General features: G+C 45.8%; 1 protein-coding gene across 1 annotated transcript; it reads left to right on the top strand.

Moving 5' to 3' along the window:
* Positions 1–5,226: 5,226 nt before the first annotated feature.
* Positions 5,227–8,435, top strand: FOXB1 (forkhead box B1). Its single transcript, XM_032297285.1, has 2 exons — positions 5,227–5,637; positions 5,918–8,435. Exon 2 carries the CDS (start codon positions 5,975–5,977, stop codon positions 6,950–6,952), a length of 978 nt encoding a protein of 325 aa, XP_032153176.1. The 5' UTR covers positions 5,227–5,637; positions 5,918–5,974; the 3' UTR covers positions 6,953–8,435.
* The last annotated feature ends 7,151 nt before the right edge of the window (positions 8,436–15,586 follow it).

Below are 15,586 nucleotides of genomic sequence, written 5' to 3'. Positions count from 1 at the left end.
GGTATTTAGCAAACCAATTCCAAAGAGAGGGCATTGTGCTGAGCAGGGAAAGAGTTGTTTTCACAGGCACTGAAATTGCTTGCTCACTAAGATGGGGGAGGGGGAGAGCGGGTGGCACCTCTTGGGGATGGGGATCAAGCTAGACCAGCACCTCTCTAGGTACTGTTTATTTTGTGCTTGAGGTAGAGGGGAAACTGGGCCTTCCTTGCTCTCCAAACTGCAGTAGCTGTTTGGGATATACTATTAAAATGTGTGGGCTGTTGCCTCTCCCTTTACCTCACTCCCAAGCAAAACACAAATTGAACTCTAGGTGCCCCAGACACAGCCAGAGGCCCAGTACACCACTGGAAAAGTTGTTCTGGTGGGGACACCCTTGAAGTTGAGTCTCCCAGTTTAGATGGGAGTAAAGAGAGAGCAGGAAGTGGAGACTTTCGTCTTAGAACCCCACAAGATTGGGCCGGGAGGGGAGATCTGATTATGGGCAATATACTACTTGTCCAAAGGATTTTTTGGGTTTTGTTTTTTCCCCCATTCTCTGTGATGAGTTAAGGTCCAATCCTCTTGTAGTCCAGTTGGCTCAAAAGTGTCCCGGCAGACATTCTTCACCACTAGTTGGGAAGTGTGCTCCTTCGGCAGCAAAGTGCAGGGGTCGCTGGCGGGGATAGGGGGTGTGAGTGGGTACGGAGTCCTTTCACACTGCCTATTGGCAGTTGGCACCAGAGAGCAGAAAGTGTGTCCCCTCCCCCTCCTCTCTCCCTTGGGCAGTTTGATTTCCCGCCAGACTCAGTCGAAGTGGCCTGGAAGAGCGGGCTTAAACTCCCGAGGCAGTAGAGGGAGAGTCGTGGCGGATAGGTTTCCCTTGACACGCTCCGGGTGCTAGTCTCTGCACGCCACCCCCCGCCCCACCCCACCACCGAACGTGGAAGTCGATGATGTCGGGTGCCCCCAAGAGAGAACTTTCTGAGCTAGTTCGCTCTGGTCCCGAAATCTTGCACACTAAAGCCTGGCCTTGTGGTGCTGGGGGGTCGGCGGGGGAGGCGCACAGATTCCGAGGACAAACAACCCCCAGGACACTCACGATAGCAATTTTTTTAATTGACCGCTGACAGGCTGAGGGAGTTTGTTTTAGTGCTGAATACCCCAGGAACGAAATCCTTTTGAAAGGGCTAAGTCGTTTCACGCCACCAAAGTGCAGATTTGAAGAATGACTGATGGGACAAAGAGGCGCGATGAGTTAGCGCGGGTTCCCAGAGGGAGCGCAGCACTGGGGCAAATGCGGGAGGCGGCCTGGCGAGGTGGGGCGGAGCAGAGGAGACTCGCAAGGCCCTAAACCCTGAAATGGACGGTACACCAGCCTTCGACCCTCTCCCTCCGCACATTTCGCTGTCAATATGGGAAAGGAGATGCAAAAAGAAGAAGGGAGAGAAGAAAAGTGTAGCGAAGAGGAGTGAAGGACCGGAGTGCTGTAGCAGAGGGGAAAGGAGAGGGAGGGAGAGACACAGACTGAGGAAGCGCAGAGGAGGTTAGGGAGACTGGGGAGAAAGGAAAAGAACGGGGCAAAGGAAGGCTTAGCTGAAACGCTCCAGGCAGTGCAGAGTTCACTTTCCAAGTGGGAACGGCGGGTATTGTTTTTGGCACCTAGGAAACCTTCAGAAGCTGCCGGGTACTTTCCCTCTGCCTCCAGTCTATGTTTCGTAAATACTAACAAACCAGGACGCGTTATTTTCTGGAGTGTGCATGGAGGGGCTGGCAGAGACTAGGGACAGATTTCCTCTTCTGGAGCCCCCGCCCCTCCAAGCGCCAGCTCCACCCTTCACGCGCGCGCGCGAACACACACACACACATACACACACACACCTGCTTGACAACAGAAGGAATCAAAATCAATATTGTATTTGTCACCCCTCTGTCTCCTTTTTACTCCCTCAGCAACCCGGGTGCCACTGAAGCGAATTGTGGATTTATGGAGGGAAATTAGCATAAATTATTACGAAATCTGTAGCCGTGTGTGGTCCAGCTTGTGGGAAAAGAGGCTATTGCGAACTCTCCAAGCAGAAAGGTGGTCGGTGGTGGGCTCTGCGGAGGCGATGAATGGCCATTGCACGAAAGAGATTTCCATTTGGTTTGCACATGGGTATAATTGACTTATGTGTATTTTATACAGTTTTCCCAACAACTCCCTAAGCCTCAGGGTCGGATGTGCCTCCCCCCAACCCCCACCCCCTGTTTGCTTTGGGTTCTGCACAATGGACTCTGATGCACTTTTCAAGATTTCTGGAAAGTGCTCCTTCCCTCCTCCTTTTCATAATACCAGTCTTAAAATGCTGTCAATAACATGCAGATCCTCCCTCCCCGCCCGGGGCTTTGTAGAGCTCCAGCAGAACCAAGACATAACTTTGTAGTAAAGCCCAAGTTTTAAATGTGTATCTCACAACTTCCCACTTCATCCAAGGCAAACTTAAGTAAACTTCGGTTTACTTAAGTAACCCCAGGCATGTGCAATGTGCATCAAACTCCTATCCCCACACTAGCCAAACGTTAAAGATTCATCTAACACAAATTCCTACTTGTATCCTCTTATGTTCCAAACTTGGGGGTGACAACTTTCCCGGGGAGATAGACAAAGATTTATTCTAACTCCAGTCTTTTTTTTAACCCGAACGTTTTTACTCTTAGAATTTAGTTAATCTTCTGTTTACTCTGAGCAATGATTTCGACAGGCATACAATGGCCCCTTTACACGGCAACAAAATGCCAATTGTTAAAATAAGAAAACACTTCTCTCTCCTTATTCCCCACCCTCAACACGCACCCATTGCCGGATCGCAAAGAATCTTCCTGGCTGTCACTGGGGTAACGGAGGAGAGCTTTCACTTCTGTGGCTCTACATTCCGAATCCAGCTGCCCACAACATTTTATCGGTTTACGTATCAGTGAAAATGGATGCACATATTTACTAAGAGGATCCTAAATATCCTTGGGGGAGTCTATGCTTGTACCTTTCCACCGCAGGAGCGCTCCTGCCTTGCCCACAGTAACTGTTTTGTACCGAGGCCAGCTGTATTCAAGAGCAGGAAAGCTGTGTACCGGTGCCTTTCCATTCTGGGAAACACAAGCCTTGACCACTATTCCTCATCACGGATCCCCCAGGCTCCTGGGCTCTCTGGACCACCCAGCTCCTCGGACTCCCCAGCTCCTCCCTCCCCGGGACCCTCGATCCGAATCTGGCCGCACCAAGTAACCCCCAAAACGCCGCACCTCGTTAGGACCGGAAGCCGCGCGCAGCTGGGAAGAGTACTGCTGCCTTCGGCCGAAGCTTGGCAGAGGTTCCATCAGAGTCCAAGTGGTTTAGCTGCCGAGAAGGGCAATACGTTTATCTGCCCTTCTGGAGTCATGCCCCCAGAGACAGGTCAACATCCCTCCCCCAGCCCCTTGCAACCCATCTCCTCATCCCGGTTATTTTTTCCGAATTAAGAAGGTGACATTATTCTTTTCTTCAAGTACTTCTGTTAATATTGAAAAACGTGCGCTTGCATCTCAAGCGAGGCAGCCCAGAGCCAGAGCCATTTCAATATTAATGAAATTGTTTAATCTCCTAAATTCATCGTGTTTAAGTTAGGTTTTGGTGAGTTATTGACCGCCTCCGAAACTGTAGTTAATGAAGTTGTGTGTGTGTGTGTGTGTGTGTGTGTGCCCGCGTGCGCGGGTGCTGAAAGATCTTTCTGTGCTAACCCCAAACAGCTCCACTAATAATGTTCTAATATCACTTAAAGTGTTGAAACTTAACACCCAGAACTCTCTACGCCCACCACTTCTTCTAGGAAAAAAAAGTTCTCACATTTCTGGACTTTGAAGATGATTCTGTGTGGGCTGTAGGTATTGAGTTTTTAACAACGCGGTGAAATGAATGTCTTTTAAAAACCTTAAAGGTCGGAGAACGTGCAGAAAACCCGTGGGAATTCCTGGTGCGTACTCATAGAGTGCGTGCATGCAGGCGGGGTCGACTCACTATTTCATAGCAATTTGATGATGATGATGATGATGACGACGGCAGCGACGACGATGAGGATAATGATAATAATGATGATTCATTTAACCCTCCCAAGGCAAATCCGAACCAAAGGGAGCCTGCTGCTCACACCAGGCGGAGTGACCCGAGGCACATTCCCTCCTGCCACAAGAGGAAAACTCCATGGTTCTTTCCAAGTCGTAGATGATACTGCTGTTTTAGTGGGATCGAAGGCTGCTTATGCTACACTCTCTAAATCCTAAATAAGTTCTCCATACAAAAAAAAAAAAAAGCGGGGAGAGAAGATGATGGGGAGTTGGGGGCTTTAAAATTAAAACTTCCAGGGTATGCCTGAGTCCTAAAGTTTCAAACCACCTGGGAAAAGCCAGAGTCCCTGAGGCTTACCTGATGATAAACTGTTTCAAACAAACTCAGGCCCTCCTGAGGTCCGCACAACATTTGCCCCAACAGCCCCTGAGCCTCCATCCTGTGTCCAACCAAATTCCTGGAGGAGTTTTAAAGCAAATACCTAGACTCTTTGCCCAGATACACTATTTTAATTTTTAAAAATTTGGTCAATAGAGTTATATTCAAAATGGGCTCTTACACAGGGATGTCAATTGCGTTTTGAAAGTATTTTGTAAACCCCATCGCTTTTTCAAAGCTACACACCCAACTATACAGAGCTGAAGCAGCTGCACAGGAAGGTCAAATCAAATTTCGACCTAACTCTCGGGGAACTTGGTGGGGGGGAGGGTGTGTTTTCATTACTATAACCCATGCAACCAGCCCCGGGTAGTGCTAAGCGCAGGAAAAGGGTCGGCTTCAGGGGAAAGCCATGCCTGAAGCTACCTAACAATACAAACCGGATACAACGCAGAGGAAACAGAATACCCCAGATAAGCCATTTCCATGTCAAACATCATCTGCGCGGCTGCTCCATCTGCGAACGTGAGTGGTCGCCTGGCTCCCTGCTCCGCGGCGGCAGCGGCAGCCTCCTCATACCTTCACACAGCGCACACCGGCCGGCGTGTCCAGCTCCCTGCCAGTGGCTGAGGCTCTTCCCCCTCGCCCAGTCTGGAGCTGGAAGTGATTCCTATTGGCCAAGGTGTCCATGTAAATAGGTGTGAAAGAAACCAGAGCTGGTCGGGCTCTCCCCTCTCGCTCAGTGCCCTCCCTCTGCAGCCCCCGCTCCCCCTCCTCTTCCTCCTCCTCCCAAGGCGATTGTCATATGATAGCTAAGAAGTGGCACATTAATGAAGCGCCGCTACAGGGGTCTTTTCTGCTCCTGTCACCGCTTAAAACTATCAGATGGTTCGAGGGAGGACATGGAGGCAGCCACCTAGCTCAGCAGAGACACGGAGCCCACAGCAGCGCCCTCCGGAGCCCTAGGCCGTTGCTGCCACCATACGCGCCGGGACCCGGCAGCCGAGCTGGGCCGCTCGCAGGACGCGCCAGGAGCGTCGCGGACCGGGCGCCGCGAGACGCTGCGGGGCTGAACTCAAGAGCCCAGGTTCGCGCGGAGCCCAACCCGACCCGGACGCGGCGCGCGGGGTGCACGCTGAGGCAGAAGCGGTGAGCAGCGGCGCCATCCTGGATGCGGACGCGCAACTTGGAGCAACTTTAAGGTGAGCAGTTCTCTGTTACTTCCCTGTCCCCATTTCTTGCCCCAGGCCCGACTTACTTCCCGGCTATCCTCGCGCGGTTGGCCGGCTTCCCCTCCCGCGCCCCCTGGCTGGGTCCCATTCAGCCCGCAAAGTTGCAGGCGAAAGAGCGCGGGCACCGGCTGATCCAGAGCCGCAGCCCCCACCCGCCACCCCCGCCCCCGAAGTCTGTTACTTGGCTTGGCTGACCTCGTGGCGTCTCTGTGCATCCACGCTACCTTCCTTATTACCGCCCCCTTCCTAGATCCGAGCAGTCCGCCGACCCGCGCGGACCCAGATCAAGAAGAGGGCGAGGAAGAAGATGCCTCGGCCCGGCCGCAACACGTACAGCGACCAGAAGCCACCCTACTCATACATCTCGCTGACCGCTATGGCCATCCAGAGCTCGCCCGAGAAGATGCTGCCGCTGAGCGAGATCTACAAGTTCATCATGGACCGCTTCCCCTACTACAGGGAGAACACGCAGCGCTGGCAGAACAGCCTGCGCCACAACCTCTCCTTCAACGACTGCTTCATCAAGATCCCGCGGCGGCCCGACCAGCCAGGCAAGGGCAGCTTCTGGGCGCTGCACCCCAGCTGCGGAGACATGTTCGAGAACGGCAGCTTCCTGCGGCGCCGCAAGCGCTTCAAGGTGCTTAAGTCCGACCACTTGGCGCCCAGCAAGCCAGCCGACGCGGCGCAGTACCTGCAGCAGCAGGCCAAGCTGCGGCTCAGTGCGCTAGCGGCGTCGGGCACGCACCTGCCACAGATGCCCGCCGCTGCCTACAACTTGGGCGGCGTGGCGCAGCCCTCGGGCTTCAAGCACCCCTTCGCCATCGAGAACATCATCGCGCGGGAATACAAGATGCCTGGGGGGCTGGCCTTCTCCGCCATGCAGCCAGTGCCCGCTGCCTACCCGCTCCCCAACCAGTTGACTACCATGGGCAGCTCTCTGGGCACCGGATGGCCACACGTGTATGGCTCCGCGGGCATGATCGACTCGGCCACCCCGATCTCCATGGCGAGTGGCGACTACAGCGCCTACGGCGTGCCACTTAAGCCACTGTGCCACGCAGCGGGCCAGACGCTGCCCGCCATCCCCGTGCCCATTAAGCCCACGCCGGCCGCTGTGCCCGCGCTGCCTGCTCTGCCCGCGCCCATCCCCACCTTGCTCTCGAACTCGCCGCCCTCTCTCAGCCCCACTTCCTCTCAAACAGCCACCAGCCAAAGCAGCCCCGCCACCCCCAGCGAAACGCTCACTAGCCCGGCCTCCGCCTTACACTCGGTGGCGGTGCACTGACCCGCAGGAGCCGGCGCTCCCTCTCGTTCTCCTCCCCACCACCTCACTCGCCTTCCCAGACTCCCAGTCCTGCCCGCCCCAACCGGGGACCGCCACCCTAACTTGTCCATTTCACCTTCGGCCAACCCGTCTTGCCTCAAGAGAACTTTGTTTTGGACCCAGGAGACAAAACACAAACTTGCAGATGGGCTGGGTGGCGTGTGGGAGTTGTCCTCGCCCCCACGACAGGGAAGGCCGGGGCCACCAGAGCCGAGCCATCCCCTCCCTGGGGCCCCGAAACCCCCTCCCATTTGACCCGCGGGGGAAATCCTGCCACCCGCTCTTCGCCGAGAAAAGCGCGTCTTCGCTCCTCCGCCCAGATCAGCGGAGCTCTGAACTCTGCGCAGTTTCAAGACTAGAGAAACTGCTTCAGAGGTTTCCTGGAACAGATTCCCCCAACCCCCTCCCCGCCCCCCGCGAGGGCTGCAACCGCGCAGGGGAGGGCCGGATCTCTTTACGTCTTGGAAATCTGCAGCAAAAAGGAGCCACTAATCTTTCTACCCTACTCGCCTCCGCCCATCCGGCAGGGGCTGGGCAGACCACTGCTTCCCGGGGTCTCCCGGGCTTCTGCGGAGATTTTGTTGTTTGGGGTTTTTGTTTCCTTCCAGAGGCTCCAGGCGCTGGGAGTTAAGAAAGAGGCTGCCGAGCTGAGAAGGCGACTCTCGTCCTCACACAAGCAAAACAAAACTAAAAGTAACCCTGTATTGTTTACAAAGCGCCCGGTAATATGTAAACGGTGAACTTGAATCTGTCTTGCTAGGCGGACGAACGGGCAAAGCCCACATTATAAGTACCTGTTGTAATGTGAATGTTTACCCTTTATTTCTGGCCAGGTTTAGGGGAGGGAAGGGGGAATGGGAAAGTTAATTGGGATGTTAACTTTCCGATTACTTAGAGACCTTTTTAGCTATTTATTGTATTGTTGGGAAAAAAAAAAAAAGGAAAGAAAATGAAATAAGCCCAAACCAAGAAAGCATCAAGGGCAACCCGGGAAGAACTTAGATAAGCTGACTGGTAATGAAGGGATGTCACCGGATCGCTCTCCCACGGACAAGTCTTTCTGTTTGCTACCAGAACTTTTCCAAGAAGCTAAAGGGCTGCAAAGAGATGTAAATACTTGTGAATAGGAATGATTATACACTGTGTAAAATGCACTTTTGTTTGCTGTATTCCTTTAGAGTCTTAGATAATTGGCTGGAAAACGAACTGTTGTTCTGATGTGACCTGCTTAAGTTAAGAAAAAAAAAGTTGTAGTGTCATCAGAGCTGTAAAATTTTTACCCTTCATTTTCCCTCCCTGTACAGAATTAGCATGGCATTTTAAATATTGATGTTCTTGTTCTCAGCATGCCTGTTTTAAAACAAAGGATTTTAAAAAAGGTGTCTACATTAAATTATGACCTAGTCCAAATAATATTTTCTCATTAAAATATGTAAATTCAAAATTTAGTTTTGTGTGTTTTTGAAGAGTAATTGTACAAAAGCTGGATGCATTGCTTCCCTAAGCATGCTTTCTGCAATACACTGAGTAATATGCCTTTTTCACATCATGTTGTGAAAACAGTCAAACCTCCTCTTATGCACTTGCAGACTGTGGGAGATATGATTTAGACAGAATTTTGGAGGTATTTGTGCATAGGGAAAAAGGAACAGACTATTTCTACTAAAGATCAGGTGCACAGGTGCAGTGGTGAAAGAAAACTGTTTTTGAAACGATAGTACTTTATACGTATTTTTGTCTATATTAAAATATACATTTTATGAAATACAGCACTTCTATAAATATAAGGCTCATGTAGAAATCAGGTAAAAAATATGGAGACTTAAAAAGTAAAAACAAACTGGCTTACTCAGTGCTTATATTCTGATGCATCTTATTTAGTGTGAGTATTCAGTTCCTGGCTCCTTTACTGCAGCTGTTAAAATTTTTTTAACAGAAATTACCTAAAGGTTCACCTTCATGTCAAGAAATCTGTCCACTGTGAACTGAACAGATTTCTTTCACTCCTTCCTCAGAAAATAATGCTTGATGCATTTATTTTAAAGACGTAAATGAAGTTACTTCAAATGCCTGACTTTAAGTATTTGGTTTTCTTCATATTTTTGCAGAGAATTAAAATTTGCCAAGAATTTATGGCTCAAGGCTAACTGACATTTTATTGAAAGGGTCACAATATTTCCAGAGTGAGATGTGTATTCAACTAATGAAGTTACAAGACAAAGAGAAACTCAAATGGTGATTAACACTTCACTGTGTAAAATGATTAAACAAGAGACCCTTGTGCAACACAGAGAAACTCACTTAGAAACCACGATCACTGTACTTCATAGGAGGATCCTTAGCACCTGCGACCATTATATATTTAGAGGACTACCTGGAAAACAACTCAGGATTAATGCAAAGGGTAATTAATCCTGTTCTGACCATTTTTTAAAAAGAAGGATCCCACACACAGCCAAAAAAAAAAAAAAAGGTGGAAAATAAATGAATCATTGGACTGATTAAAATGCATGAAGCTACTAAAGCTCGTCAGACAGGACACAACTAAACTCATTCATCAAGCCCAATTCACAATTATCTCAACAAGATCAGCCAAAGAAAGCCTGGAAAACTTAACCACCCTGAGCTAGGAAGCTCTTAAAACTTTGTTCTCAACAAGAAATCATATGCTTTTAAAAAAAAATAATAATAAATACATTGCACAGTTTCCTGAAAAAGAAAGTTAAGGCCATCTCTGGAATATGCTAATCTCATTGAATTTAGTAACATGAATTCCAGCTGGGGATGAAGGAAGTATAAAGGGCTAACATGGGCCTCAAACACTTTCTAAATCATCAGCTTAGATAAATGTTCCTCTTATAGTAGGCACTAGAATTCAAGATAAGTGATATGCACACACACACATTTAATACCTAGAGGTAAATAAGATACAGATCCTATTTCTGATTTTTAGCAAAGGAGAGATTTCAACTCAGTATTTGAAAATGCTCTTTTCAGCTGGTAAGTTCGTCATGGTGTATTGTAAAGAATGAAATAACTTGGGCATTGTGAGCCCTCCTTTCACAAATGCAGGCATCTTTTCTCAGACAAAGTTGAATGAGTAAAGTAAAAAAATCCATTGATGATATTTTGACCTTGATCAGAAATCCAAAGGCAGTCCAAACACACATGCCTCCACCCTACTTCATCCCTGCCTCACCCCCCAGCTTTGAGACTTATGCCCTGTTTAGCCGAAGTGCCCCACAAATAAGGAGGTTTATAACTATGATACCTTCAATGGCTCTCTTTGTCATGTTAAATCTTTTCACCTGGCTCAAGTCCAAAGTCAATACACACAGTTTTAAAATAAAACTGGAAGAGACAACACCGTGGAGTGGGAAGGTGTCTATGTGGGACTTGTCCTGAGAACTGAGATAGGTGATATTATTTTCTAATTTGTAAATTCAAGCAGTATTATTTCTTAGATTTAGGGTTTTGTGTTTGGAAACCTGGCTATTCTGTTATTTTTATTTTTTTACATGATTCTGCATTCAACTGAGTTTTTAAACAGGATTCTCTGTGATTTGAGGAAGCGCTTACACAATGAATGAATTTCATGCACTTTCTCAAGAGAGAAGCTACAGAAGTTCTCACTGCTTCTACTACCTGATTTGGGGGTTTTGAAAAGCCTGAGGAGTAGGGCTAGAAAATGATCATCAAAATGATTTCAATATTTTAGCAGTGAGATGAATTCCTTTAAAGGGATGAGACCATTGAGGGTCTTGGAAGCATAAATATGGCCAGGTGCTCAAGACGGATGAGGTGGGAAGCAGGAGGGAGGAAGAGCCCAAACCGATGCTGCAGACAGTAAGATTTACATTCGTTTATGCAAGATTGGGGACGCTGGAGGGCTGCAGAGTGTCAGGGTGAGGAAAGGGTTTATACTTTTACAAATGAAAATGCCCTTTGTAAAAGGTATTCAGCTAAGAAACAGAAAGGATCAGGATCTATTCTTAAATTCTTAATATAAATGTCAATTAATTTTTTTCTCCTAAAAGCCACATATGCACAGAGACACCCAAACAAAAACAAAACAAAAACAACCCAACCCACCGGCTGTGAAGCCTCAAAGGGGATGCATTTGTTTCGTTTAAACTAACAACAAATTATCTAATTAATATGTTTCAATTACAGCATGAAAGGCACAGCCCCTGGACCGCCCGCCGTGGAGGCACAATAGCCCCAGAGCCCACTCTAGGAATTTACAATAACTTCACATCTGTTTCTTTATTTTCCACTTTTTGAGTCTAAAACTCCTCTCAAGATTACTTCAAACCACGGCCTCAGTTATGAAATATGTCCCCGTGTTAAGGGGGATGAGACTTTGCCCACGGATGCTTCATTTGCAAGCAAAAAAAGTGAAAGCCCATTGAAGAGCATTAAACAAATATATTAGAATTCTGTCACTTTATGCAATTGAGTAGATCAAATGAAGGGTCCCGGCCACTTCATTCACTCTCATTCACTCGAATAGAAAATGCAAAGAATAGCAATCCGAGACTGGGCCACCGATGTAGATTTAGCTCCTTTTTACTGGGAGACAAAAAGGCTGAATTTTCACAAACACATTGCTGACTCGGGGACTAGGAAACCGGCACTGGAACCCCTTTGGAATTTAAATTCATTTTATCTTCCTCTCTCTTTGGGGGAATCTGTTTGCACTACAGTGCAAGATGCAGCAGGCATCCTCTGGCTTCTGAAAAAATGGGGGAGGGGAAGAAAGTGAGTGGGGGCAGGCAACGTGGGACTTGGGAGTCTCAAGGAACTCTTGGTGATCAACAGTCAGGTCTGAGATAATAAGTTTACTTTAAACAAACCTTTACTTATGTCAATATAAACATCATTATATCATGCACATCTCCAAGTCTACCTCCTTGCTCTGTCTGGAGCACATAAACCGCTTGTTTTCAAAAACCAGAATCACATCCGGGTCATCAAGTTTTCTTCTTTCAACTAACATATCTGGTCTTTGGTGTCACAACAGGCTTGACAGCTGAGCTTGCAGCCTCATCTCCCCCCTCTCCTCCCCTCCCCTCCGCTCTCCTCTCCTCTCCTCTTTCTCTTCTCTCTCTCTTGCACACACACACCCCCCACTTTAGTCTAGTTACCCTATCTGAGCACGGTGATAGTTAAACAGGTTATGTTAAAACCAGGAGAGGGGATACTCTTTGGTTAGAATTTCCAAGTCAGAATTCTCTTACATTTTCATTTTTCATCCTCAGAGGAAAATAAGCCACATGTATCAGGGTAATTGAGGTAATCTTGTGGGGATACTTTTATCTTTTGTCTTTGATGATTGATGTTTTTGTTTTGGCGAACTTTGTTGACTTTTATTACCAACATTGTAGAAATCTTACGGTGACTATTAGAGGTATTTCTAAAGCAGTGTAAGAAAAATTAAAGAAGTAGACATCAGTTTTCAAGATGTGATTGCAGAGGAATAAATCAATTTTTCTCAAACTTGAAATTGAAATGAGATCTGATCTGAGGGAGAATGTATTTGCAGGGTTTTCTATTGTGGTTTTAAATTCTGTCTGGTATTATTTCCAGCTACCTTTAACATTATTATGTTAGCTTCAAGAATTATAAGGTCATATTTGACACTATTCTTCATTTAATTCTTGCGATTGTTCCTGGAGCTGGGAATAAGACTAAGAAAGGAACAGGCTCAGACCTCTAGAAATGAAAAAACGATGCTGAAAAAATAGTTGGTTGTATGTAACCATAGGCTATCAAACTCACTGGAACTAATGATAAACTAATCAGAGATTAACCATGAAAAATTGTCATTGGCTAACTAAAACCTTCCATGGAAGATTTTCCTTCTAGAACATCTTCAAGAATATTTGGACAAAGCATTCTTTGGGGGCAACCTCCTTTTGCCTATGTCTGCAAATAAATGATGTCAAATCAGTTGCAGTCTTTTGAAGGAACCAACTCTTGGAGCATTAATTAGAGCAGATTAAGCTCACAGATAAAACACATTCTTTGAGTATCTGCTGTTTGGAGACATTGTGATTCTAATTCATGCTTTGCAACCTGTATATTTTTATTTACTCAGTTAATTTCTCCCCATGAGTGTTCCCTGTTAACTGGTTTGCTAAGGTATACAGTACCGAAAGAGTTGTTGGTTAGCAGAAGTAATTGTTTTCTAACTCTGCTTTTGCTGCAGATTTCTCTCTCCTTCATGAAAGACAACATATTGGTTAATTCCAGCACATGACAGCATATAGAGGAAGAGTTCGGCAAAGGATCTTAATTTTGCACCACTTAGAAGAAGCTTAGTATTTATTAAGTAATATCTAGAGTGTTTTGCATTAATTAGAGCAGCTCCTTGGAGAGACATTACAGCCAAGAATGGTTTCACATAACAGGAAAACTCTGAGTATCTGAACTTGCCACTAAACCTGCTACAGTGAAACCAGAGCTGCAAATGTGCGGCTTGCTTGGAAATACCAACACATATTTTATTTATTTACATACGTTTGATAGACTAAAAGACTATGTATAACAATAAAACGATCATTGACAAGTTCCACATCACTCTGGGTGCCAGGTAAGCTACAAAAACTAAAAATAAAAAAAAGCTGAATAATGATTTGTCTCAAGATTCTCAGCTTGATTTCATATTGGAGAAAAACTGCCAAAGGTGACCCAACCCTCCTGAATGGATTTGTCAGACTGAACCAAGTATTTCTATGACTGCCTAGAAGATGCAAAATTGTGTTCCCATTCTTGTGTTGTGTGTTGGTAAACAGAAGGGCAGGGGAGAGAATGAGGGAGAACAGGCAAGGATAACATCTTCTGTCAGATTAGTCCAGATCATCTTTAACGAAGTGATTCCTGTGCCTAACACAGAACTATTGAGGACTGAATGATTGAGCGTTCTGAAAATACTCCTATTGGTTTAGCTTAGGTACGAACACTATGGTTTTGCTCCAGGTGTCAGTAATTGAGAATGTTGACTGAGATTAAGTTTCTGCTGTGATATTAACTTTATAAAATTAAAACATGTGAAATGCATTTAAATTTACTTGTGGATGTTATTGGCTTCCATAAAAGAGAACCCCTCACATAAAACAAGAAAATGAAAATGATTAACTTTGACATAGAAATATAAACAGCAATTTGATTAATTATAGTGCTAATTATTCTTTGCTGTGTAGCCAAACATTATCCAATTCTTAAAATGACAGATGCTGAATAAATCATGTAAAATAATTACTTGGAATTTCACTGCAATGAGAAATGGTGCAGTTTAGGGGGAGATTTATATTGATTTCTAAATATGTAATTGGTTTTGCTCTATTCTATTTCATTTAGAAATTTAGTTTCTACTGTAAAAATACTTCATTATAGAAATATTTTATATATTTTGCCTATGCATATTTTTAAAACATTTATTCTTTCAATATTTTTCCATAGTTCTTTTTTTTTTTTGAGACGGAGTTTCGCTGTTGTTGCCCAGACTGGAGTGCAATGGCGCGATCTCGGCTCACCGCAACCTCCGCCTCCTGGGTTCAAGCAATTCTCCTGCCTCAGCCTCCCGAGTAGCTGGGACTACAGGCACACACCATCATGCCCAGCTAATTTTTGTATTTTTAGTAGAGATGAGGTTTCACCTTGTTGACCAGGATGGTCTCGATCTCTTGACCTCGTGATCCACCCACCTCGGCCTCCCAAAGTGCTGGGATTACAGGCGTGAGCCACCGTGCCCGGCCCTATTTTTCCATAGTTATTTCAATGTAATACATTTTTATATCTTGCTTTTCTCCAGCATACCATAGACATTTTTCCATCTAGCAATATACTTTTCATAACCATTGATTTTGAAGGTTGTATAGTATGCCACTGAGGGAATTTCTTTGGGCATTTAGAATGTTTTTAGGATTTGTTTTAGGATTTTGCTAATACAAAAACTGTTGCAGTTAACATATTTTATACTTAACTAAACGCTAGTTCCAATTATGTAAAATAAATTAGCTTTTGGCATATTAAATTCCTTAAAACTTCCTGCAAATTAAATAATGTAATTTAACTTAGGATTTCAGCTTTCACTCTTATGTGTCCATTGCTATCTGCCCTGCACCCCGGAACCCAGAGCAATATTGGCTTGACTTAGAATCATGAAAGCACTGAATGTTAGTGTTAGAAAGGTCCTGAGAGATTCCAGGTAAACGAATACCTTATTTTACTGGTGAATCCCTCTGATATATTGTCTTATCTGCAGCCCAATAATTCAACAATACCACAGTCAGGTTCTAAAAGTCAAGTAAAGCAGAAAAGTTCGGTCCTACCACAGACACCAGACAAATGCAAATAACAATAAAAAATCATGAAAGTATTGAAATTGACAAAATGAAGACTTTATCTGATAATGTGAATGCATGTGATTTTAAGGCAGTTCATGTCACACGCCGTGCCGTGCCCTTTTAAAGTGGGTGTACGGGGCAGTTTGTGCGACTAGAGGGAATAGTCATTGCTTAACCCCAGATTTCAAGAGAAAGAGATCCACCTTGAATTGGAATCATTTCTTAAGTTTCTGATATCTTCACC

This window comes from Sapajus apella, unplaced genomic scaffold (genome assembly GCF_009761245.1).
Source record: "Sapajus apella isolate SASKATOON/1434 unplaced genomic scaffold, GSC_monkey_1.0 scaffold37, whole genome shotgun sequence".
Taxonomy (NCBI): Eukaryota; Metazoa; Chordata; class Mammalia; order Primates; family Cebidae; genus Sapajus; species Sapajus apella.
The sequence above is the reverse complement of the archived record's forward strand: the minus strand, read 5'-3'. Positions and strand labels throughout refer to the sequence as shown.

Excerpts from the sequence above, each read along its gene's own strand:
- FOXB1 (XM_032297285.1), top strand. The coding sequence starts at position 5,975 with ATGCCTCGGCCCGGCCGCAACACGTACAGCGACCAGAAGCCACCCTAC.